The 27,367-nt window shown below is 43.5% G+C and overlaps 1 protein-coding gene and 1 non-coding gene across 2 annotated transcripts in view; one reads left to right on the top strand and one right to left on the bottom strand.

The window, feature by feature from the left end:
• The first annotated feature begins 1,015 nt into the window (after positions 1-1,015).
• LOC116564169 lies at positions 1,016-1,156 on the top strand. The gene has a single exon (XR_004274760.1). It is a non-coding gene; the product is annotated as a U4 spliceosomal RNA (small nuclear RNA).
• Positions 1,157-20,000: 18,844 nt separating this feature from the next.
• The window catches only part of RAB3B (RAB3B, member RAS oncogene family), an 83,310-nt gene continuing 75,943 nt past the window's right edge, over positions 20,001-27,367 (bottom strand). The window contains exon 5 of the mRNA XM_032297026.1: positions 20,001-23,670. Within this exon, the coding sequence (XP_032152917.1) occupies positions 23,483-23,670 (188 nt within the window). The 3' untranslated portion in view covers positions 20,001-23,482. The remainder of the gene's footprint in view (positions 23,671-27,367) is intronic.

Here is a 27,367-nt window from a genome sequence, read left to right as displayed (position 1 = left end):
GTGATGAACTGTGTAAGTAAGAATCAAAAGGAAAGGGATGAAAGTGTGTGATCCTGTTATGGGCTGAACTGTGTTACCCCCAAAATGCATATATTGAAGCCCTAATCTTCAGTGTGACTATTTGGAGATAGGACCTTTAAGGAGGTAATTAAGACAAATGAGGTCACAAGGGTGGGGCCCTAATCCAATATAACTAGAGTAAGAGGAGAAACACCAAGGCTGCATATGAGGACATAGCAAGAAGGTGACCACAGAGAGAGGCCTCAGAGAAAACCAAACCTTCTGACACCTTGATCTTGGACTTCCAGCCTCCAGAACTGTGAGAAAATAAATTTCTGTTATTTAAGACACAAATTCTATGGTATTTTATTATGGCAGTCCAAGCAGACAAATACAGACTCTATTCCATTTGCTTATGAGAGTAGTTGGTGGTACACGCCTGTAATACCAGCACTTTGGGAGGCCAAGGTGAAGGGATTGCCTGAACCCAGGAATTCAAGACCAGCCTGGGCAACATGATGAAACTCTATACAAAAATTAGCTGGGCATGGTGGCGCACTCCTGTAGTACCAGCTACTTGGGAGGCTGAGATGGGCAGATCACCTGGACCTGGGGAGGTAGAGGCAACAGTAAGCCGTGATTGTGCCACTGCCCTCCAGCCTAGGAGACAGAGTGAGACTCTGTCTCAAATAAATAAACAAATAAATAAATATGGGCCAGACATGGTGACTCATGCCTATAACCCCAGCACTTTGGGAAGCCAAGGTGGGAGGATAACTTGAGGCCAGAAGTTCAAAACCAGTCTGGCCAACATGCTGAAAACCCAACTCTACAAAAAATTTTTAAAAATTAGCCTGGTGTGGTGGGCTATGCCTGTAATCCCAGCTACTCTGGAGGCTGAGGCATGAGAATCATTTGAACGTGGGAGGTAGAGGTTGAAGTGAGCACTACTGCACTCCAGCCTGGGCAACAGAGTGAGACTCTGTCTCAGAATAAATAAATAAAACAAAAAGTCAACTTTGCACAGTGGCAGTATCATAACCAATGAGATTTATCTGAGGCACACTTATTGCTGATTGAAAACTTTTCCCAATACCCTGCTGTGATGACTTGCAATATAGTCATCATTGGCAATTTTTGACAGTCTCTGCAGAGACTGAAAACAACAAGAGCAATAAGAAAAAGGCTGACAATTCCTTGACTCTCTAATGGATTGGGGAGGTCCAGGGCCAATGTTGTATATCCTTTCAGTCAATGTCAAACACATACCTGTCGAGCACTGACTATGTGTTAGCACCGTTCCAGCAAAGAAAGAAGAGGAAACTCTCTGCCCTCACATTACTTTCTAGTGGTGTTTATTATATTTTATTTGTATCTTTTACTATGAAATATATCATATGTACAAAAGATTACCTACAATGTATGGGACCATGTTAAAGAATAAATACATACTTACAAACAACCTAGTTTAAGAAATAGAATATTACCAATACGTAATGAGTCCACACGTGGCTTTTTTAATATCATCTTTCCCTCCCCCACAGAGGTAATGCCCCTCCTAAATTTTGTGTTAGTAATTCCCTCACTTTCCTTATAAGTCTTAGCACAGTGTCTGTGTATACCTAAACAATCTTCTATCAGTCAGGGTCCTCCCAGGAAATAAATGGCACACTCTAATTAAGATAATCTGAGGAAAGTTTACTAAAGGGACTATTTACAAATGTGCAAGCAGGATATAGAGTGTGATAAGAACACAAGAATAGGACATTATCCTGAGGCTGGAAACAGGGCTCTTACCATCCTAGGCCTGAAGAGGAGAGGAGGAGTTGGTTATGGGAAGTCAGAGACAGAGCGGGCTGTGGAAGGGGCCATCTGATAGAAGCCCAGATCTACAGTGGAGGGAATCCAGCCAACCCACAGCAACCCCCAGTGAGATCAACAGAGAAGAAATCCCTGACCCATCTCTCCTTTAGTTCTCCAGTTATCCCTGTCTCATCCTATCAGCCAAACCTAACCAGAGGCCAGAAATCAGAAGAGTTCACCGATGCACTCCACGTAGCTCAGCCTACTGGAAATCAGTTAAGTGAAGAAAGTGAATCTGCAGGGGCAAACGGAAGATTTCTAGCTTAAATAGATTGCTTAATGTTGCCTGTTTAAGATTACATAAATAGAACCATACAGTGTTATTCTTCTATGACTTTCTTTTTTTGCTCCTTCATTAGAGTAATTTGTGTATACCTATAGTTCATTAATATTTAGTTCTGTATAATATTCCCTTATATGAATTTAACACAATGTATTTATCCATTCTATGGTTGATAAGCATTTAGCCTGTTTCCAGCTTTTTGGGTTTTTTTTGTTGTTGTTGTTGTTTGTTTTGTTTTGATTTACAAAAAATTCTGCTATGGACATTCTTATGTATATCTCTTGGTGCAAGAAGGCATATATTGTACAGGTATATGCAATTGCTGGGTTGTAGGATGCAGACAAGTTAAACTTTAATAATGCTAAAATATTTTCCAAAGTCATACTAGTTTGCATTCCAACTAGCATTAAATGAGGTTTCCTGTTATTCCACAATCTAACATTTGGTATTGTCAGACTTGCTAATTTTTGTCAATCTGTTGCATGAGAAATAGTGTCTTGTTGTGGTTTTGAGTTTCCTTGTTGCTAGCATGGTTAGATATTTTTTACATACTTATTGGTCATTTATGTTACGTCTTCTGAGAATTGATTTGTTTTCTTTTACTAATTTTTCTATTGACTTTTCTTTCTTTTGTCAGCTAAATGTATTATAAACGTCTTCTCCCCCTTAGTATCTTGCTTCTTCACTCATGGTATCTTTGGGTGCATGCAAGTTAATTTAACATAATTGAGTTCATACTTTTTTTTTTTTTTTGAGATGGAGTCTCACACTGTCACCCAGGCTGTAGTGCAGTGGCACAATCTTGGCTCACTGCAATCTCCGCCTCCTGGGTTCAAGCAATTCTCCTGCCTCAGCCTCCTGAGTAGCCGGGACTATAGGCATGTGCCACTATGCCCAGCTAATTTCTTTTTTTTTTTGTATTTTTAGTAGAGATGGGGTTTCACCATGTTGGCCAGGATGGTCTCGATCTCCTGACCTCGTGATCCACCTGCCTCGCCTCCCAAAGTGCTGGGATTACAGGCATGAGCCACTGTGCCTGGCTATACTTTTTTTCTTTATGGTTTGCACTTTTGGTTCATGTTAAAGAAATCTTTCTCTACCCTGAAGTCGTAAAGATATTTCCTATTTTGTCTTCTAAAAGTTTGTCTTACATTATGCTATAAACTTTAAGACATGGGGCCTGTTGGGAATTAGGGAATTCCCTAATTGATTCCTTAATTGATTAATGGGATTATTGCCCTTATAAAAAATGGCAAAGAAAACACACTGTCTTTTTTCCTCTTCTACCATGTAAGGAAGCAGCAACAGGCATCATCTTTGAAACAGAGAGAACCAGCCCTCACCAGACACTGAATGTGCTGGCACCGTGATCTTGGACTTCCCAGCCTCCAAAACTGTGAGAAATAAATTTCCATTATTTATAAATTACTCAGTCTGAGATATTTTCTAATAGCAGCACAAATGAACTGAGACATGTTTTATATCTACCTGGAATTGATGTTTGTGTATGATGTAATGTAGAAATCAAATTTATTTTTTTTCAAATAGATAACCAATTACTGAATATAGCAGTTCCCCCCTTATCCTTGGGGATACGTTCCAAGCCTCCAGTGGATGCCTAAAACCATGTAGTAGTACTAAACCATATATATATAAATATATACATATATATGCATAGATGATATAGATATATGGGGCTATAGATATATGTTTTTTCTATCTCATAACTGAGAAGTCTACAAGTAACTAATGGGTGGATAGTGTATACAGCATGAATCTGCTGGACAAGGGAATGATTCATGTCCTGAGTAGGATGGAAGAGAGATTTCATCATGCTACTCAGAATGGCACACTATTTAAAATTTTTAAATTATTTCTGGAATTTCTCCATTTAATATTTTTGAGTTGCAGTTAACCACAGGTCACTGAAACCTTGGAAAGTGAAACCATGAATTAAGGGGAACTACTCTAGTCCATCTGTTTCCGACTGATCTGTAAATACTTTTTGTGACATAACTTTTGTTTTTATTTATTAGTCTTTTCCTGTATTCTCTGTGTATTTTTCTACATTTTTATTTTATTTTACATTTTTATTAAAACAGAGATGGGGTCTCACTATGTTGCCTGACCTCCTGTCCTCAAGTGATCCTCCTGTCTCAGCCTCCCAAAGTGTTGGGGAAACAGGCATGAGCCACTGTGCCAGCCTATTTTTCTCTATCTTTGCCAACAATACAGTATCTTAAGTATTTTAGTTTTATAACAAGCTTTAATATCTGGTAGGGCAAATCTCTGCCTAGTTCTTCTTTAGGAGTGACTTGGGTCTATGCATAATTTTGAAGGTAATTAATATCTTTTCATGTTTGTTATTATAAAAGTAAAAATATGCATTGTAAAAAGAAAATATAGATGAGCAAAAACAAGAATGTATAGAAATATTCCTACAACCCTGAGATTATTACTGTTAACATCACAGGATAATACATCCTTCTAGATCTTTTGTTTTATCATATAATAATTGACAATATATAACATTGAATCTGTATTCTGAAAATGGTATTTCTCTCCATTTATTTAGATCTTTAATGTCTTTCAATAAGGCCAGCTACTGTAACCTCCACCTCCCAAGCTCAAGTGATCCTCTCACGTCAGCCTCCTGAGTAGCTGGGACCACAGGCGTACCACCATGCCCGGCTAACTTTTTGTATTTCTTGTAGAGACCGTGGTCTCACCATGTTGCCCAGGCTGGTCTTGAACTCCAGAGCTCAAGCAATCCACCTGCCTCGGCCTCCCAGAGTGCTGGGATTACAGGTGTGAGCCACTGCACCCAGCCTTAAATGTTATCTTTTAAAAAATTACTAAGAAAAAAGGACCATCTCTGTTTTGTCAATTATTATATTCCCAGCATCTAGTCGAGTGCCTAGCAGGTAGTATGTGCTCAGGAAGTATTTCTCAAATGAATGGATAAAAATACCTAGTACTCTGTTGAGTGAATTAATGAAGTATTGATAGGGGATTTTCTTGTTATTTTCTGCTGGCCTGCCATAGTGCCCAATAGTCTACCATAAAGTACTTGGTGGAATGACATATTAAGCTATTATCTTTCAGATTCTTATTTCAATAGAATAGTTTATTAGCATCTATCACCCAGCAGGATCTGATATGGTAATTTATGGTAATTTTAATGCTGGGAGAAGAAAGAACAGGCTCTAAGGCAACGTGAAGACACTGGTTACCTAAAAAGTCGTGCTATGGTTTGAATGATGATGCCTCCTCCAAAATTCATGTTGAAATTTAATCCCCATTATTAAGAATTAAGAGGTGGAGCCTTAAAGATGTGATTGAGTCATGACAGCAGGGCCCTCATGAATGGGGTTGGGTGCCCTTATAAAAGGGCTTGCTGGGGCAGGGCGCGGTGGTTCATGCCTGTAATCCCAGCACTTTGGGAGGCAGAGATGGGCAGATCACCTGAGGTCAGTAGTTCGAGACAAGCCTGGCCAACATGATGAAACCCCGTCTCTACTAAAAACACAAAAATTAGCCAGGCGAGGTGGCGGGCGCCTGTAATCCCAGCTACTCGGGAGGCTGAGCCACGACAATCGCTTGATCCTGGGAGGCAGAGGTTGCAGTGAACTGAGATTGTGCCATTGCACTCCAGCCTGGGCAACAAAGAAAGACTCCATCTCAAAAAAAAAAGGGGGGTGCTTTCTGGAGGGGGTTCGCCCTTTTTGCCCCTTCTGTTTTTTCTACCATGTGGGGATGCAGCATTCCTCCTCTATGGAGAATGCAGCAACAAGATGTTGTCTTGGAAGCAGAGAATAGCCCTCACCATTCACCAATCCTGCTGGAACTTTTATCTTGAGCTTTCCATCCTCCAGAACAGTAAGGAAATAAATTTGTGTCCTTTATAAATTTCCTCGTCTTGGGTATTTTGTTATAGCAGCGCAAAGATGAGTGGTGTTCTTTGGAAAAGGGAACAAATGAAGGAAGGGAAAGAGGTGACCCTGATCCTAGTAGTCAAGGGATATTTATGCAGATCTAGTCTACTGAGGATGAGCAGTCTTGTGGAACAGAAGTATTTCTAGAATCATATTTTCAATATAATGTAAAGAAATCTGCTTATGTGATGGGTAAAATACATACATATGCATATGTATACACACACCCCTATGTTGAAAAATAGCTACTTATTTTTAGCTACTTTTCTTTAAGACAGTCAGTTTATTGAGTCATACAGAGACAATCCAAGTATTTAACGTAGACAATTAATAGCTGATTCAAAGGAATCCTGTATATCTACCGTGCACAGCAGAAGCACACCATTAAGGAGGGGCTACAGGCCTCCCCTTCTATAGGCACAATTTTTATTCAGGTAGCTCTTGCAAAAGCTGGGAGTTGGAAAAACAGCTCCCTGGCTGGGCATTGTGACTCATGCCTATAATCCCAGTGCTTTGGGAGATTAAGGTGGGAGGATCATGAGGCCAGGAGTTCCAGAACAGCCTGGGCAACATAACAAGATCCCATCTCTCAAAAAAAAATTTTTTTAATTAGCCAGGCATGGTGGCATGTGCCTGAGTCCTAAGTACTTGGGAGGCTGAGGCGGGAGGATTGCTTAAGCCCAGTAGTTCAAGTTTACAGTAAGCTATAATTGCACCATTGCACTCCAACCTGGGTGACACTGGGAGACCCTAACACTGCCCCTCGCCCCCAAAAAGAAAAAAAAAAACAGTTCCCATAGGTACACAACAGTGAACTCTGTGTACTATTACCAACTTATCCTTGAATAAAAATAGGGAAATGTGTTTTCTGACTTAAGCAGACTGCAGAGGTTTTATGAAAGGATTTAAATAAGACCGTGGGCCAGGAGGAACTTTAAATCAGTGATGGCTTGAACAAACAATTTTCTTCACAGACCTCTCTAGAACTAGCTTGAGTATGATTTCTCCATTCTCTCAATGCCCTTCCAAAATACCATCACTACCACCACCCTTCAGCTGAAACATCAAGATATCAAAAACTCCCTTGTCCAAGTATCATCCTGTCTGTTCTGAATGAACATTCAGTTCTCTTCATTCAACGAATAGGCATTGGATACCCTTAGTGTGCCAGAACCTGTGTGGGACCCAAGGATTGAAAAGGAAACAAAATATCCTTTCCCATCCTCCAGAAGCTCACTACTAGTGGTGGCAAAGACGCACATAACTAGCTGGGTCACCTAACACTTTGTATCTTAAAGGATCTCCCAATAGTATCCCAAAGAACACTGGGTGCAGCTGCGAAGGCCAGAGGAGGTTGAAACATGGATAGCTGAAAGAGGTCCTCTTCTTTGCTTCTCTTACTGCCAGTGCTGGAGTGGGTTACTTTGGCAGTGTCCCATGGGATGTGATGGCGGCTGTGTTTCCAGCACCAGTCCATATGCTCGCTGTCAGTGTGAATTCCTGTCCAGGTTTCAGAGGCTCTTCAGGATGTGAAGGAAGACAATACCTATCCCAGTGTTACACTCAGCCAAGAATTACCATGTTCCTTCTTCCTTACTGCATTGTAAATTTTATTATTATTATTTTTCTGAGACAGAGTCTCACCCTGTCACCCAGGCTGGAGTGCAATGGCGCAATCTCAGCTCACTGCAACCTCCACCTTCCAAGTTCAAGCAATTCTCCTGCCTCAGCCTGCCAAGTAGCTGGGATTACAGGCGCACACCACCACGCCAGCTAACTTTTTGTATCTTTAGTAGAGACGGGGTTTCACCATGCTGGCCAGGCTAGTCTCGAACTCCTTACCTCATGATCTGCTCGCCTCAGCCTCCCAAAGTGCTGGGATTACAGGCGTGAGCCACTACACTCAGCCACTGCATTGTAAATTGACCCTCATAGCCAGTTTTCCAGACCCAAGCCTGCTCACAAGATGATAAAATAGATGCAAATTCCAGTATCACTGCCTCACAGATCCCAAGCCACTGTTCCCCTTCTATACCTGTCCTGAGTCCTGAGTTGGTTCTTTGGTTCCATCTCTTTCCATTTTCTTGGTAACTGTATTCATTCAAGGATTTATACTAGGTGGCAGTACAATGTAGAGGTTAAGGGTGGAAACTCTGGGAGTTCAGTCCCAGCTCTGTGTTTACTAACTGTATGACCTTAGGCTGATTAACTGTCCTCTTTGTTTCCTCATCATAAATTGGGGATAATATTACTTATAAGGATAATAATAAAACCTGTCCTCATAAGGTTGTTGTGAGGATTAAATTGATGAATATATAAAGGGATTAGAACAGTGCCTGGAACCTAGTAAGAGCAATGTAAGTGTTAGCTAGAATTTATCTAAGTTCTAATATTAACTCATTTAATTCTTATAATCGCCCTAAGGTACATTTATCAATGAGAGATTTTGTAACAGTGGTTTTAAGTAAAACAGAGGCTAAGTAACTTGCCCAAGGCTCTGACACAACAAGCAAGATTTCTGTTATCATGGAACTTTCATTAACAAATAAAATAATGTCATGATGATAAATGCAATGAAGAAAACAAAATAAGATGAAGGTAGGCTGGGCGCTGTGACTCATGCCTGTAATCCCAGCACTTTGGGAGGCTGAGGCAGGCGGATCCCTTTGAGGTCGGGAGTTTGAGACCAGCCTGGCCAACATGGTGAAACCCTGTCTTTACTAAAAATACAATAATTAGCTGGGCATGGTGGTGCACGCCTGTAATCCTAACGACTTGGGAGGCTGAGGTAGGAGAATCACTTGGGAGGTGGAGGTTGCAGTGAGCCAAGATTGCATGATGGTACTCCAGCCTGGGCAACAGAGCAAGACTCCATCTCAAAAAAAAAAAAAAAAAAAAAAAAAGATGAAGTTATATGATAGGGTCACTTCTCTAAGGAAGTGATGTTCCAGGGACCTGTTACCCTTCCCTGCTACTGGCCTGTGTTCAGAGCCACTGTGGTTTACCTCAGCACACTTTGATAACTCTGCATCTTGATGAAACTATTGGAGTCTCATTTCCTTTGTTTAAGGAGGTCCCCAGACCCCTTAATGGCCATTTGCCTACTGCTTATTTGCTTTACTTCACAAGAAAATGTATTCTGCATCATTGGACAATCTACTCCACAGGTAACCAGAAAATTACAATACGGCACAGAAAGTTCTATGGCAAAGGAAAGCAAAAGGGGCTGTGGTTTCCCAGAGGAGGTGCCTAACTGAGCTTGGTAGACAGAGGAGTACAAAGAATAGCATATGCAGAGGCTCTCTTTTCAATAAGTGTCCCCAGAAAAACAAAAAATTAAAAACAAATAAAGTGTGCCCTAGTCATCTTATACCAATTAGAGCTTGCCTCTCATTTTTCTAGTAGCCCTACAGTTTGAAAATACTCCTTGTGTGTGAAGGTGGAAGAAGCAGGTACTTCCAGGACATTGTTAGGTAGTAGTAACCATGAGGAGGCCCACATACTTCTGCTGTGATCTCTTGGGTACCTTGAGTATTTATCTTCCACCAGGACACTGTGGGGTCAGGGCGGGAGAGCCTTACTCTCAGGGCTGCACCTGGATTAATTTCCTAGGGCTGCTGTCACAAAGTACTACAAAACTGGCGACTTAAAAAAACAGAAACAGATTCTCTTATAGTTCTGGAGCTGGAAGTCCAAAATCAAGGTGTCAACAGGGCTGACTGCCTCTGGAGGCTCTGAGGGAGCACCTGCTCCACGCCCATCTCTTTGCCTATGGTGGCTGCCAGCAATCCTTTGCATTCCTTGGCTCATGGCTGCAGTGCCCCAATCCCTGCCTCTGTCACTGGAAAGCCTTCTTCCCTTTGTCCCTCTGTCTGAATCTCCCTCTCATTTCTTTTCTAAAGACATCAGTCATTGGATTTAGAGTCAACCCAAATGCAGTATGCCCTCATCTTAGCTTGATTACATCTGCCAAGATGCTATGTCCAAATAAGGTCACACTCACAGGTACCAGGGCTTAGGGCTTGAACATATCTTTTGGGAGGAAACGATTCAACCCATGACCACATCTTTGTGCAGACTGGAGACAGTGCCCACTCTGGATGGATGCTGCCCCTCTGTCCCTGGCTTAGTGAGAAGACAGCACCCGTGTGAATTAGACCAAAGAGCCCTTTCTCCTAGTGCAGCTCCACACCAGGACACAAGGCTTTGCACTCGGAGCCTAGGCTGATTTCAACTCCCATTTAGCCTCCCTCTGGCCTCCTCAGCAGGACACAGCCTGTTCAATCATATGTACTGAGCTTTGACTGCTCTGCCCTCAGCTGGCTGCTTCTGTTCTGCCCCTCCCTGCAGCCCGACCCATCCTCTTCCATCCATCCCCATATCCTGAAGGTATAACCCATTCTCATTCTCAGTCCAGTTTTTGGATGTCTTTTGTGGAATGATCTGATTCTGTAGCTCCTGTGACTAGCTGGTATATTTGCCTGGACAACATCTATTCTCTTCTCTTCTGGAAACAGCACCCTAATTTTCCTTTGGGGCAACCACCCCTCTCCCACTTGCAGTTCATCTGGTTTGGGTGGGATTGACCCCATATTCCAATTTGAGATTGGCATAAAATCTAGTCTTGGCCAACCAGAACACCCTATCCCCTGGCAAAATGATTGATCCTAGACTATTCTAAACATGACCAGGACTTTTGCCAAAACTCCTGAAGGAAAAGCATTCTCTCTCTGTCCAGTTGGCTATATGAGTAGGATAAGCCTGGAGTGGCCTGAGAATGAAGCCCACCCAGAGAAAAGTGATGCTGAGAGAGAGAGAATCCTGATAATAAAATTTAGTCACCTGCTTCTATCTATGCCTGAAGCTAGATATAGCCCTGGACTTTACATGTAACATGAGCTAATAAATTTCCCTCCCACCACAATCCCCTCTTTTACTCTGTGACTACTAAAAGTGGGTCTATGTCCCTTGTAATTGAAAGAATCCTATACAGGGATTCTTTAAAATGGAAGAAAGGAAGGGAGGAAGGGAGGGAGGAAGAGAGGGAGGGAGGGAGGGAAGGAGGGAGAGAGGGAAGGGGGGGTAAAGGGGGAGTGGGGGAGGGAATGATGAATCCCGACTGAATGCATCTCTGACACCTCCATTATCTCTGCTCTGTGCTTCCAAAGCTCTGTGTCCTCCCTGGCCCACCAGGGTCTCCATGCCTGAGTCCTGGCAGATGAGTAGGAGTTAACTAGGCTAAGAAAGGGGAAAGGTTTCCTAGCACATCATAGTGGTGATGGGTGTAAAATTGGACTAAATATGCTGCCTACTTAGACTTATTACAGTTTTTGAGGAGAGATGGGGGATAGGGAGTAGGTTCTGCCCCTTCCTGGGGCTGTGAGTTCTGTCTGCATGTGTTTTCATTTTCCTGTGGGCTGCCTACTTTCCAGCTTAGCAGGCTTGTTCCCATGTGCCATCCAGCAGTGTCTCTTAAAGCTCCGCTATGAGTTAATACTGAGCTAAGCTACTGGGAGGCACACATTGCCCCTTGTTATTCTCTGCAACTTCTACACCACCTAGCACAGAGCCACAGCCCAGCGGGTCTCCAGAAGTGCACACTAATTGGCATTCCCTGACCCCTTGCACTGTCAATCCTTCCCTCACCATAAAGCCTTCCCACACTGTTGTAGTCCATCCTGATCTCCCCCTTTCCTGAATCCATCATGAGCTATTGCATCATATTGGATCTTTTGTTGCATTGGTGCTGGACCTGTTTCCTAGTTCCTCTTAAAGATCTCTAATGCAAGAATCTCTGCCCGGCTGGGCACGGTGGCTCATGCCTGTAATCCCAGCACTTGGGAGGCCAAGATGGGTAGATCACAAGGTCAGGAGTTTGAGACTAGCCTGGCCAAAATGCTGAAATCCTGTCTCTACTAAAAATACAAAAATTAGCTTGGCATGGTGGTACATACCTGTAGTCCCAGTTACTCAGGAAGCTGAGGCAGGAGAATCACTTGAATCCAGGAGGCAGAGGTTGCAGTGCCATTGCACTCCAGCCTGAGCAACAGAGGGAGACTCTGGCTCAAAAATAAAATAAGATTACCATGTGATCCAGCAATTCCCCCTCTAGGTATATACTCAGAAGAACTGAAACAGAATCTCTGCCCAAAGTTCTTTTTTTCTTTTTTTTTTGAGACATAGTCTTACTCTGTCACCTAGGCTAGAGTACAATGGCATGATCTTGGCTCACTGCAACCTCTGCCTCCTGGGTTCAAGTGATTCTCCTGCCTCTGCTTCCCAGAACCTGGGATTACAGGTGCCCACCACATCATCTGGATAATTTTTGTATTTTTAGTAGAGATGGGGTTTTGCTATGTTGGCCAGGCTGGTCTTGAACTCCTGACCTCAAGTGATCCACCTGCCTTGGCCTCCCAAAGTGCTGGAATTACAGGCACGAGCCACTGTGCCCAGCCTCCTCTGCCCAGAGTTCTTAGCACAAACTCAGGAAAGAGTCATTCTACAAATGATACATTATTCAGAAGAACTTTAATGTATATACCATCATTTCCACTATAATAGAGATAGAAGATACATTAAGAAAATTCAGTTTGTATCAATAAAACAGATCAACACAGAACAAGGAAACACTATAGATATTTGCAAATGAGATCTTCCCTTTTGCTACTGTGTATATATATTCCTTTATAGAAACTCACAACTCCACGGTTGTGACTTTTCATATTTCATATGCCACTGAGAAGAGGTGTTAGTATATAGAACATAGGAAGAATCAAAAAGCATGAGAACATCTGCTTAGTTAGAATCTGATGGGGAGAGATATGAGAACTATTGTTCCTCTCTCTGCTCAAGCCTATTGAAAGACAACCCCAGTTTTTGCTAATTGTTCCTCCTGAGGAATTCTGCTCATCCTGCTATGCTACATCTCCTAGGTTGGCATGAGACCAGCCTGGTCCCCAGTTGAATAAATTAGAAAGAGCAGTTGGTGGAATTGAAGATGATATGCAAACTGGATAAGGTAACATCTCTCTGTGTGGCTGCAGAGATAGATCATCTGCCCCTGATTCCTTGATCTGAGGAAAGCCTCTGTTGCTCAACCTGCTCCAGAGTTTAATTTTCTTGGGGTTGTAGGGCTGGCAAGGGGAATGTGTCCCTTTCCTTCTTTCTCTCCCACAAGCAGAGGAAGCCATAGGCAGACAAAACAGATGGTAGGTTTTCTCTTCAGCAGCCTTCCTTTTGCTCCCCTCCATCACCCTCAGATAGGTGAAGTTCAGAATTAAGGCTGCCCACTGCAGGGGGTGCAGACCCTACCCTGTTCTGAGACTAACCGTGCCATTTACTGCCTTCTTATGTAGTCTTGGATAGGTTGCTTCACTGATACGGGCCTCAGTTTTCCTCATCTGTACTGGGAATAATAAGACCTACATCACAGTATTGTGTCAAAGATCATCAGGATGTGGATGGGAAAGTGCTTTGGGAACTGTAAAGTGCTGAACACGTGATTGATAATTTTTGTTATAATATTTGAATCATGGTGCATATGAACTCTCTGCCTGCTCCTTCTGGGCCCCAGCCCCACCACAGCTCACTGCTCTGTTCGTCCAGGCCCAGCATGAAGTGGCTGATGCTTCTTGGCTGCTTTTAGCCTCCAGAAATTTCTCTGAAGCCAACCAAACCTCTGGGAGTAAGGCATGTTGGCCCTGGTATTTCTAGGTGAGGTTAGGTTCCCAGGAAAAGAACATGTATTGGCAGCGGGGGAGGGAGCTGAAGGGAGGAGAGGATCCTTGGCAAGGGCTCTGGGAGGGATGTATTCAGTTTCATTCTGAGACGAATACCATCTACCCCATAAGACCCGTGGTTCCAGCTTTAATGTCCATAGCATTTCACTTTCTAAAATGTACTTTTGACTTTAATAACTATTTTGTGAAGTAGGGAAGATTGTCAGTCTCATTTTATAGGTGAAAATATGTTGGTTCAAGATCACACAGCGAGTATACTGCAAAGTCAGGACTCAAACCCAGGTCTCTGGAATCCTAGTTTTCTGAGTGTCGGAGGGCACCTCTAACAAAGGCTCCAGAGCACTCTGAACTCTCATTCTGGGCTCATCCCTCACTCCCAGAGGCTGGTCTCTAGGGGAAGGAGGAAATGCATGAGGTACCTTTCTGTCAGGTGACTGGTAGCAGCCCCTACTTTAACCCACCCAACAAGGTCATGCTGTAGGGCTGCTCAGGGCATTTTCCTGGACTCTCCTCCCTTGGTCCTGACTGGATTCTTCTACCCTGATCCACTTAGTAAGTCCAGGTTCCATCTCCTACTCACACAACATCCCTTCTCTTTGCTCATGGTATTTACACTGGCTTTCTCCAGTCTCTTGTTCTCAGCTTCCTTACAAAGATCCTTAATTAGATTTGCCTCCCAAGCTCTGCCTGATTGGGATGACTCTGTGTAGTGCCAACATCACACATTCAGCACCCACCATGTGTACATGGCACTGTACTAAGGGTTTTACACCCATTCTCCATTTAATCTTTCAACAGCCTCGTGAAGTAGATATTACCTCATTTACATATGAAGTAACTAAGGTTCACTGAGATTCCAGGAGTCATCTTCCAATAGTCACAAAACTAGTAAGTGACGAAGACCCAAGAATTGAACCCAGGTTTGTCAGACTGTAAGCCCTGTGTCCTTAACTACTCTGCCTTACGACCTTCTGAAGCCTCATCCTGTGGTCTGATGCTTACAGTGGTTTGAAGATAGGTGTTTTTTTTTGTTTTTTTTTTTTGTTTTTTGTTTTGAGACGGAGTTTCACTCATGTTACCCAGGCTGGAGTGCAATGGTGCGATCTCGGCTCACCGCAACCTCCGCCTCCTGGGTTCAGGCAATTCTCCTGCCTCAGCCTCCTGCGTAGCTGGGATTACAGGCACATGCCACCATGCCCAGCTAATGTTTTGTATTTTTAGTAGAGACGGGGTTTCACCGTGTTGACCAGGATGGTCTTGATCTCTTGACCTCGTGATCCACCCGCCTCGGCCTCCCAAAGTGCTGGGATTACAGGCGTGAGCCACCGCGCCCGGCCCTTGAAGATAGTTTACTACAAGCAATCCTTTTAGTTTCCAGGCTTCCAGCTGCATGGCAGAGTTTGCATGATCACAAAGATCTTGCCCTGCTCAGCCTGGCATAGGCTGGGCCATAAATTATGTCCCCCTTGAAGTGGAATGCATTTCTGGCACATAAACATGGCTGCCTGATGTCTCTTCTCAAACAAATGGGACTGTGCTCTATTCTCAACAAGTGTCAGAGATTCTTGTTTCTCTTCCTCTTGTTACTCTTTAGAAACCTCCAGCCTGGGATAGTCAGGCATGGACCATCCAGATACACATTGCTAAGATGCTTTCTGGCAGGCTCAGAAACCAGGACCATATGCCTGGCTAAGTGATGAGGGGGTCATACCACCTTGGCTCTTTTCACTGTACCCAAAAAGAAAGGAGGCTTTAGTAATGGAAGGATTGCTGCCAAAATCCTGTTTGCCCTTGCAGCTCTTAGAGAAAACAGCCATAGAATCCCAAAGCATCGGTACCAAGAGAGCCTGTAGAAACCATCTGGTCTAAGCTCCTGAGGCCCAGAAATAAGAATGACTTAACCCAAGCTGCACAGCCTCTTAGGTTTATCCCAGTCCAGTCCACTGTTACCCCCAGGAGGAGGTATTAGAATCTGAAGGGAGACAGGAATCCTAATCCTACTGCTCGGGGACTTGTCGACTGTCTATTGGCATTTCTGTGACATGATTTTCTACCAAGAAAAGTCTTTTATTCAAGTCTCCCAGAGATTCCTATTTAAGCATTTGCCATTTGGCAACTTAAAAGTAATGGAAGAAAGTAAACAGAAGCATATACCACACAGCTCAGTCCAGCCAGTAGTTGACTCTCAAGATGGCAGATGTCACTGAGATGACTAAGAAATAGGAACAAATGTAGAGAAGGAATGGCAGAGGAGTTAGCTGTTTTGTCTACCTACTGGATACCTGGGAAGTCAGACTCTGTGCGGACCAGTGATCCCTAGTCATAGGCACCTTTGCCTGTGCTGTCATCAGTGTTCATGGAGAACTGCTTCTCACCTTGAGAAATCACTCTTCTTCATGCTTTTAGGTACAAGAAGAGAGGACTGAGATGAGGGTAGGCTTCTTTTCCATAATTACAGTGTCTTGATCAAAAGTCTATATTAGTGAGATTTTCTAAAAGACTCAGCTTTTTAAAAATTAGAATTTCTGTACTTCGGAGCTAGGATATATAAATGAGAAAACTGCGAACCAAAGAGGAGACCATATATTTTTGGTTGATTGCAAGTTATAAGACCCTAACTCCAACAAGCAAAGCAAATGGGGGTTTTATTAGAAAGATACGCTGAGCTTTCTAACAGAATCAAAGGAAGAGGTGATCAGCCAAACTTCAAGAAATAAGCATCAGGGTCTGGAAAACAATAGACCACACCCTTTCTCACTTTATGTCTCTGCTTCCCTCTGCCTAATGGCTTTGTTTTCTCTTACTAGAGACCAGAATTTACACAGGTGTTGAGGATAGGCCATCACAGTTTTAGACCTCATATCTTCACATATTTGCCACTCAAATGGAAAAAGAAGAGGTCCCACTTTTTAATAAAAATCTTAGGGAAGGATTCTGATGGGCCCTGCTTGATCACATGCTCCCTTTATTGACAGTCTTCACTAGAATCACTTGGTTTGGGAGAGGGAGTAGTAGTACTACAAAAGAAAAAACAAGGAAGAGGTGATAGCTAATTATTACAGGAAATGATTTACCCGAGATCCTATGGTAAGTTAGGAGCAGATTCAGGGCTAGAAACAGAATATTATTATTATTATAGTATTAATAATAATGGAAGTCTCTGAATTCTCTGTTTCTTTCCTTTTTTTTTTTCTTTTTGAGGGGGGGCAGGGTCTTGCTCTGTCACCCAGGCTGGAGTGGCATGGTGATACAATCATGGTTCACTATATTCTTGACCTCCAGTGCTCAAGCAATCCTCCCACCTCAGCCTCCCAAGTAGCTGGGACTACAGGTGCAGGCCACCATGCCCGGCTAATTTTTTGTAGAGACAGGGTTTTACCATCATGCCAAGGCTTGGATTGTTTTCATGTGTGGTACTGAAGTAAACCTCAGTGTTACTGAGCTATTCATTTATTAAGATTTTTAAGAGATTGCATTGAGACTGGACATGGTGGCTCATACTTACAATTCCAGTGACTCAGGGGGCCAAGGCAAGAGGATTGCTTGAGGCCAGAATTTGAGACCAGCTTGGGCAACACAGCAAAACCCTGTCTCTACCGTATACATATAAAACATTGCTCCTGTGTGGAGAATGGAATAGAGGGGAGTAATTATGTGAGTAGGGAAACGTTAGACATTAGGAACTCCTATGGTAGCTCTCTAGGGGAGAAAACAATGGTGGCCTGGACCAAGGTCATGTCAATGAAAATGGAGAAAAGTGATCAGATTTGAGATACAGTTAGAAGTAAAACCCCAGGACCTGCCACTAGATTAGACGAGGAGGCTAAAAAAAGAGAAAAATCAAAGAATTAAGGATGGCACCTAGTTTTCTGCGAAGACTGGGGTTCAAACAAGTTTGGGGCAGAATCAAGAGTTTCAATTTGGACATGTTAAGTTTGAGACATGAAAATGTCCAGCAGGGACTTAGCTACATGTTATTATCAAAGGCTTGGCATCTAAAGCCTTGGGACTAGACAAGTACGTTAAAGAAGGAAGGAAATACAGTTAGAACAGAAGGCGTAACTGTTCTTGGAGCCATCTCTTTTGCATATACTGAATCTTTCTGCTGGGCTTCTGGCCAGGAGCTTCAGGTAGGAATTACAACCATTATCTATGGTGAATCCTGTGCAACAAGAAGCCAGATTTGTCCCTCAGGGATAACTAAGAAGTAACCAAATGGACTGTTTAACAAGAACAAAACTTCTTCATCTAGATGTGTCTTGATTCCTCCAAAGTAAATCCTTTGGATAACTACTAAACAAATGATAAGAACTAAACCAATGTTAAGACTGCCCTGCCCTAAATGATTTTGGCACTTGTCTTTGGTGATATCATCAGAGCCATGTTTTAAGATCCTAAGACATCTACCAGAGTTTCAGAGGACTGAGGGTTCTTTCCATGGTAGGTTGAAAAGTTGGCTACTGTATTTTATAGCTCCACCCATCAAGAGATGGCATCTATTTTTTTTCTTTTTTTTTTAGATCAGTATTTATATCTCATAGACTAGTCTTTTGCATGTACTTCCAGCCACAGGATACTACTTGATTCCCCAGCTGCAGCAGGAAATTGGGTGAAGGCTTGGGACAGGGAATCTGAAATCAATGAGATCCCAGGACACTGATTATTGTAGTTACTTCCCCCAAACTGTTGGCAAACAAAGTCAAACAAACATTCCTCAGGACACTCCAGGAAACTCAATATCCAAGTAAGGAGCTTAGCGGCAGGCAGGAGCAGGTGATATGAGTTGGGGAGTTAGGTCTGGAGGATGGTCTTACAATTCTGTGGATGTTATAAGGCTTCAGTCACCAAGCAATTGTGGTTATTTATTTAACTGAGGTTGTTCAACTCTAAGAATCCTTGGGAGTCTGGTACTACCAGAGGGTATACCCTATCTACCCTTCTTCTAAGACAATCTGAAGAAAAAAATTTGAAAGAGCATGAGTCAGAGGAGGGTTCAAATGATACTAGTGGGGTGACTTGAGCATGTTAACTTTTCCAGGGCTGTTTCCATGACTGCCAAATTGGAATAATAGTATTTTAGAGGCAGCACCTCCATTAGATCATAAGGACCTTGCAGGCAGGGATCATTTCTTTTTTTTTTTTTTTTTTTGAGACGGAGTTTCACTCTTGTTACCCAGGCTGGAGTGCAATGGTGCGATCTCGGCTCACCGCAACCTCCGCCTCCTGGGTTCAGGCAATTCTCCTGCCTCAACCTCCTGAGTCGCTGGGATTACAGGCACGCGCCACCATGCCCAGCTAATGTTTTGTATTTTTAGGAGAGACGGGGTTTCACCATGTTGACCAGGATGGTCTCGATCTCTTGACCTCGTGATCCACCCGCCTCGGCCTCCCAAAGTGCTGGGATTAACAGGCTTGAGCCACCGCGCCCGGCGGATCATTTCTTTTCATCTGTACTTTCCTAGTGCTTAATAATGCTAGGCCCTAGCTGATACTCAAATAGCTAAGTGTCTTCTTAGAGGTGGTCCAGGACCTAGTCCTGGCTCCACCACTGAGGTACTCTCAGAGTAATTAGGAGATTTCCTTCAACTCCCTGAATGTCAACCTTCCTTTCTATAAAATAGGAGCCTGAAACAGATCTTCTCTAAGCTCCTTTCCAGACCTACTAATCAATGAGTCTATGACCATTCAGTACACTCTACCCCACTGCTGCTCCTAGAAGTTAATAATGCTACAGACTGAGGACACAATAAGTCACGAATCACTTTATATTTACAGATACACATGCACTTCAAACAGATTCTGTAAACAACCACGATACTGTATTGTACTTTTGGTCCACTTTTGCCTCTTTAGAAATCAAAAGGGTTTTTTTTCTTTCTTTTTTTTTTCTTTTTGAGACAGAGTCTTGCTCTGTTACCCAGGCTGGAGTGCAATGGCACAATCTTGGCTCACTGCAATCTCCACCTCCCAGGTTCAGGTGATTCTCCTGCATCAGCCTCCCAGTAGTTGAGATTACAGGTGCCCACCACCATGCCTGGCTAACTTTTGTATTTTTAGTAGAGATGAGGTTTCACCATGTTGGCCAGGCTGGTCTTAAACTGCTTACCTCAGGTGATTCGCCAGCCTTAGCCTCCCAAAGTGCTTGGATTATACACATGAGCCACCATGCCCGGCCAGAAGTCAAGAGTTTTTAAATCTTTTATTTGAATTGTTTAGGAAGATTAAATCCAAGATAAGTTGCCACTAACACACATTATGCGGCTTGAACCTTGGTGGCTAATTGCGCTATTACCGTGATTGATGAACACTATGCTGCAATCAGCTGAGCTGCTGCCTTTCACTCGACAGAAATGAGGTCGCAGACAGGGCTGGGGAGCTGCCATCTCACAAGCATGTCTGGTTGTCTGTTGCCCAGTAGAAGAGCTTGCCACTATAACATTTAACTCTTGATTCCATCTATTGTGAAGATGCTTGTTCCCTTGAACTGGCTCCTGAATTTTACAGAATTTGACAGTTTTAAAGAAAAATATTGGATCTTTGCCTGGATATTCAGTAAGAGAGAAAAGATTATTGGATATAGATACTAAAATATCCAGTGGTCATGAGGACCTTGGTCTGAAATCTTAGTACTAGATGAGTATTAATGATCAGAAAAAAATAGTAATTATCCATGACACAGTGTCACATCCAGAACTACTGCCCTGTGAAGCAACTATATTCTACTCATGGTCAGAAAAGTTAATCAAGTCACTCTTCACAAATGCCCCATTGCTGGAGCTTGGAGGCTGTTCGAAGTGGAGCATGGAAACTCCCACTGCTTGGGAGCCTGTTAAGTGTTGCCTGGCAAAGGCAAATACAAGGAGAGCCAGCCCTGGGCTTTTCTACCTAGGCCCATGGGATCTGGTTGCCTCAGAGACTAACTTGCCTTTCCTGAGCATCAGACATCCATCACCTCAGATTAGTCTGAGTAGTTGAGCAATTTGTTAACAGATTAGAGATTTAAGTCTTTTCTCCATTGGACTTGGAATCTGATGGCCCTGGAATTGAATCCTAATGTGGCTTTAACTCTCTCGGTATGTGATCCAAGTCTCATAACCTCTCTGGATCGTAGTTTGTCTATAAAAGATGCATCCCAGAATGTGGTTAAGAGCACAGACCCTGGAGCCCACTGCCGGGATTTGAACTCCAGCTTTACCATTTACTTATGATGTGACTTTAGAGGTCAGGCTAGAACCACTTTGTACCTTTATTTCCTCATCTTTAAATGAGGCTCAATTTAGTGCCTCCCTCATAAGATGCTGGGAAGATAAATGAGTTGCTGCATATAAAATGCTTGGAACAATTTCTAGCACAGAGTAAGCAAGACATCAGTGTTAGCCAAGCTAACACTGGGATGCCAATCCTGATCTCTCAGGTTTGTTTGGTGGATCAACTGAAATGGTGAAGGTGAAAAAAAAGAGTCACCAAGTTATTAGTGCCAAAAGGGACCTTAAAGATCATCCAAATAAGCTCTTTCATTTTATAAGTAGGAAATCAAGACTCAAAGATGGGAAGTAACTGGCCCAGAGTCACAGTCGATTTAATGAGAGTCCAGATCTCCAAGCCCAAAGCTCTGTTCTCAGCATGGCATCAAAGAAAGCAACATCTTTTGTAGAGCTGACTCTGGATGGTTCTTTAAAAAAGAGAGAGAGAGACAGACTGGAGTGTAGTGACATGATTACAGTTCACTGCAACCTCAAACTCCTGGACTCAAGCAATCCTCTTGCCTCAGCCTCCCAAGTAGCTGGGACTACAGGTGTGTACCACATCTGGCTAATTTTTTTTTTTGTAGGGATGGAATTTCACCATAGTGACCAGGCTGGTCTCGAACTCCTGGCCCCAAATGATCCTCCTGCCTTGGCTTTCCAAAGTGCTGGGATTACAGGTGTGAGCCACAGCCGCCCTCGATGGTCCTTTTTAGTCTTTGGACTGGTTGCTAGTTAATGTATTTTTCTAAGCCAATGAGCCTCATTTGAAATGAAGAGAAAACTGGGGAGAGACTCCCCCTGCCACTGACTTTTCAGGTGGCTGAGGATTCAGGCCATGATTAAGAAGAAAGATTTTCTGGAATCATTGCCAGTTCCATGTCATTATTTCCAGCCAAAACCAAATATGTCCCTGTGGCCAAGCAAGCTAGAATAATGAGACAATCCATTCTGGTCTCTGAGTTTCTTTTCTTTTTTTCCTCAGGTGTTTAATTAAGGGTTTCCACCAGAATTGGTTTCCCGTGCTCTCTGGTAAAAGCTAAGGTTTCACTCCCAGGAGAATGGGGTTGGGCTCAGGACCTCTGAGTTCAATTTTCTCAACTTTTTCAGGGTCATGATACCTTAGATTTACTTTTCTTTGAATTGTACTTCTCAATTAGACTGCTCAAGAGCAATTAAAAGACAGATTGGAGTCAAGGGGCAGGATGGAGAGAAGACCCTATGGAGAATAGCAGGTGGAATTATAGAGGTATTTGACCTAGAGAAAAGGTGAATCCCAGGAGCCATGATTCCTGTTCTCAAGTAGTCTGAGGGTGTCACAGGGCAGAGGGAGCAGAGACTGTGAAGTCTCTAATAGCAGAGCTGGTACCAATAGGGTGGGAAGAAGAAGAATTTCCAGGAGGCAGATTTGAGCTTGAAGGAAGGAAAACATTCTATGAGAGTTGACCAAGATGGTGTGGAAAATGAGCTCCTGTACCTGCCTAGAAGGTGTGCTGTAGAAGAAAGAGATTTGGTTGTTAGGCTTGACAGTCACTTCTCAGAAAAAGGAAAGTTAGAATTGACTAGTCAGACTAGGTAAATTTGGGAATCCCATCAACTCTAAAATCCTCAGGTTCCAGGAGTCTAAGAATCAATAACCAATTTCACTAAGTTCCCACAGTTAAGAACCCACTGGAAAAGCAGCAATCTGTTTCTTGATCTTGCCTGTGTTTCTCTTTTTCTTTTTCTCTTTCTCTTTGTCTTTCTTAAGCTTACTTGCCTACTCTTTCATATAACAGGAACTTCTGACATTTTGCAGGAGATAATCTTTTTCTCTTAAATGTGTTTCTGACTCAGCCTTTACGCCATCAGCATCATTAGAGAATCTGAGCTCTCTAAAGATTAGCTCTGCCTGTCACCACAGCAACTGCCCAGGCCCTGTGGGCATCTGTGGTAACAGGCACAGGTCTTTGAGAGCCCAAGCTTTACTTGTAGTGAGCGAAAGCCCCACAGGGAGCCCAATATGAAACAAGCACGCTGTGCTTTGGGAAGTTATCTTTAATAGGATTAGCTATGCAGGCAAGCCTCACTTTACACAACTGGCCTGCCCCTGAAGAGTGTGTGTGTGTCAAATCTTGATAAATGGAGGAACTATTATTTTAAAAGCAGAGAAGAGACTGCTTTCTAAGTCCCTGTAGTGGATCCCCTTCATAAAACAGAGTCTTTTTTTGTAAAGTGAATCTCCACCTGTGTAGTGACCTGTTCTGTTCGTCTAGTGCTGAGTATCTATTACTGGGACCATCTGCAGAAAACCCCAGGGGCAGGCAAAGAATAGCAGCGATTCATCTTCCTCAGGTCTGAGAGTGGACAGTGTGTAACAGAGAGAAGCAGACTGGGTATGGGGCCACAATGAGGGGAGGTCAGGAAGGTGGGCCTTGCCTAGCATGAGCAGTTCTGCTGCAGCAGTGGCGGGGTGTCCGAGAGACGCGTGTTCTTGGAGGAGCCCAGCATCGAGGGGTCTGTGTCCATTGAATCAGACATCTTGTCGCAAATGGCATCCACCAGGCGCTCAAAGGCCTGCCTTACACTGATGTTCTCCTTTGCACTGGCTTCAAAGAAATCAAACCCTGGAAAGAGAAGAGGTAAAGATAAGGACTTTTCCCATCCCTTCTGCTGGAACCCTTCTGTGCCCTCAGCCCAAGCACTCTGGATTAACGTGTCCGGTGCTCAGGAGTGAAGCAAAGAGGCCCAATTCCATGAGCAGGGGATTCTGCCTCAAGGAGACGGTACAGGGCAAGAGTTTCCTGTTCTGGTCTTACAGTCAGACTGATCCTAGCTCTAACATTGCCCAGCTGTTTAATTCTGGGCCAAGTCATTTATTCTCTTTACAAATCAATTTCCTGGTTTGTAAAAAGGATAATTCTACCTACCTCATAGAGTTATTTCAAGGATTAGACAAGACAATGTATGTAAAATGTATAGCCCTGTGCCTGACACAGAGGAGGTCATTAGTGTTTGCTGACAGAGCAAATGCATAAATGTGTGTGCACAGGACTTCATAGTTTCCAACCCACTTATCACATCGATTATTTTATTTGATCTTCATGTTGCCCCTGAGGAAGGAGTGTCAGTCAGATTCTCTCCACTTCACTAATGCAAACACTGGCTTACATTAAGCTACCTTGACCAAGATAAAGAAAGGCACCAGTATGAGAAGCCTTAGTTTTGGACTTTTTCACAGGGATTTTCCTCCTCCTTCCCCTGCCTCTCATTCCCCCTAGGCTGGCCAATTCTGGTCTGGGCTCTGGGAGCCACCTCAAGATTCACACTGAATAAGTCTTCTTTGCCCTTTCCACCCATAGCCACACTGGTTTATTTCCACACAGTGGGGTTCCTCCTCTCTGAATTCCACGGAAATGATCCAATAGATCTCACTCTGCCTCCACAAACCCAACAAAAGGCCCAGGGAAAACTACATCCAAGGTGTGCAACATTCTTGTCTATTTTGTATCTTGAAATCCTTAGCAACACTTTCTGTGATGAACAGAACTTGGTTGTCCAAAGAGACACAGCAAAGGCTCTCCTGATTCAAAAAGGCTGCTTTCCACCCGAGGAATCTTGGTCAGCTTGGTGGCAGCCCTTAGAAGCAAAAGTGGCCCTCTTTATCAGTCCCTGGCCCTCTCTCCCACTTCTCTTGTCTGTCTGCCTTCTTCTTTCCCTTCTTTCAGAGGTTTTCCCCTGTGTTCCTTGTACTTTCTCCTTGGGATTTCTAATATCTTTGGGGCAAATACTATATGCCAGACACTATGCTAGGAACTTTACTGATACCATCTTCTTTAATCCTCACAACAACCTGTTGGGTAAATAACATTATCTCCATTTTTTAAATGAGAATATGAAAGACTATGTAACTCACACAAAGTAATGTGGCTGTATTAGTGGAAACTGGGTTTAGGTCTGGGTTTGGCTGTCTCCAAAGTCCACACACAACTCTGCCTCTCATTTCTTCCTCTTTTTCTCTTTCCTTTGCTTTTTTTTTTTTTTTTTTTTTTTTTTTCTGATTACACCTTTTTCTTCCTTTACAAGTCTTTTGGCCTCCTCTGCTTTAATCCAACTAACAGTGCCTGAGTCTGGGCAAGTCACTTCACCTCTCTGCTCACTTAACCTTTCTAATTCTCAGACTCCTTGTTGTCAAATAAGAAAAACAACAGTGTCTTCTTACCAAGAGCAGGTGGGAGGATTGAGTGAGATGATGAATACAGTGCTGTAACAAGTGGCCTGTTATAAAGACAGTTTATTTCCGTTCTTTCATCTTGTTCCTCCCACCTCCTCTCCATCTCTTTCTCCCTCTTTTATCATCTTCTCTAACACAGGAGGGATCTCTTTTCCCTCCTTTTTTCTCCCTATTATTCCACCTTCCACAGAAGGGCTGAAGCCCCCAGGTATAAACAAGGCCCCTCTTTTCCCAGCCTTCCTAGCTGGAAGGCATATGCTGTTCCTGCCAGCCCACCTGCAGCTGACAGCCTCTCTCCTGTGGCCCATTTCCTGACCTGAGAAAGACAAGCAGCAGAAGTGCCTGCTAATTGTGGACATGTGATAAAGAAAGAGGCAGTTGCTGGCTCATTATCCTCAGGCCATAGAAACTCAGCTTCAGAGATTCTCCAGCATATTGTTTTTCCATAATGAACACCACAAAAAAGGACCCCCCATTGTTTGACTGCCTTATTGCAAATGGCAGTGTTTGGGGAGGTGCAGGCAGTGTATTGCTTACCTAGAAAAGAGACAGGTAAATAAGTAAATAGGTTTTCAGTTCAGATGAAGATGAGGACACAGTTCAAGGTCAGGAGCACAAATCCCTTGTGAGGAAGTGGCACTGAGGGGAGGACATGCTGCATTGTACAGAGGGCAGCTACTAGCTGTGTGTTCTTGGGTAATTGCTCCCAGTCTCTGTTTCCTCATCTGTAGAATGAAGTGAATATTACCTACCCCATAGGATGGTAATAATAATTAAATCCACAAAAGTATCTGAATACATGGCAACTGTCTTTCCTATATGTTCCTGGCCCACCTTAGTCCCAGCTTCCTTGTACCTCTATTGTCTCCCAGGGCCTTTGAGTAAATCTCTTTGTCTTCATCACTTAGAGTCAATCAATAAGCCAGGTATTTTTATTTTATTTATTATTTATTTATTTTGAGAGACGGAGTCTTGCTCTGTCACCCAGGCTGGAGTGCAGTGGCATTATCAGCTCACTGCAACCTCTGCCTCCCAGGTTCAAGTGATTCTCCTACCTCAGCCTCCCGAGTAGCTGGGATTACAGGCACCTGCCACCATGCCCGGCTAATTTTTGTATTTTTAGTGGAGACGAGTTTCACCATGTTGGCCAGGCTAGTCTGGAACTCCAAACCTCAGGTGATCCACCCACCTCAGCCTCCCAAAGTGCTGGGATTACAGGCATGAGCCCCCACACCTGGCCCACCGGGTCTTTATTGAACACTGACTTTGTGCCATGTCTTGTGTTGAGTGTTAGAGATACAGGGAGATCAAATATAGTTGTGGAAAAGACACACTAATAAAGGCATCGGTTTCTCACACCTGCAGTTCACATTAACAGTTCACAAATACAAAAACAACCATGTGAGTGGAGTTGGGCAAGGCAAGCATTATCACTCGTAATTGGCAGACAGGAAAACAGACTCAGAGATGGGCCAGGGATCTGTCCCTTATGCCTCCTTGTCTCACTGTCACTTGGAACAGTGACAGAACAAGCTGTAACATTCTAACCCAGGTAGAGGAAACCAGAGGCCATGCAGGGATGCAGGAGAGGGAGAGGCTGGCAGGGAAGGAGAGGAGGAGGAAGCTTCTTGAAATTAGTGAGGATGTGAGCCTTTAAAGTCTGAACTCAGGCCAGGCATGGTGGTTCACGCCTGTAATTCCAGCAGTTTGAGAGGCCAAGGCTGGTGGATCACTTGAGGTCAGAAGTTTGAGACCAGCCTGGACAACACGGTGAAACCCCGTCTCTACTAAAAATACAAAAATTAGCTGGATGTGGTGGTGCACACCTGTAATCCCAGCTATTCGGGAGGCTGAGGCAGGAGAATTGCTTGAACCTGGGAGGTGGAGGTTGCAGTGAGCCAAGATTGAGCCATTGCACTCCAGTGGGTGACAGAGTGAGACTCTGTCTCAAAAAAGACAAGAAAAGAAAAGAAAAGGAAGAAAAGAAAAGAAAGAAAGAAAACAGAACTGAGCAAAATTGGCTAGATGCCAGTGGCTCAAGCCTGGAATCCCAGTGCTTTGGGGGTGCCAAGGCAGGAAGATTGCTTAAG

The sequence above is a fragment of the Sapajus apella genome, unplaced genomic scaffold, assembly GCF_009761245.1.
Source record: "Sapajus apella isolate SASKATOON/1434 unplaced genomic scaffold, GSC_monkey_1.0 scaffold36, whole genome shotgun sequence".
In the NCBI taxonomy this organism is placed as follows: domain Eukaryota; kingdom Metazoa; phylum Chordata; class Mammalia; order Primates; family Cebidae; genus Sapajus; species Sapajus apella.
Note: the sequence above shows the minus strand (reverse complement) of the source record. Positions and strands in the feature narration are given on the sequence as shown.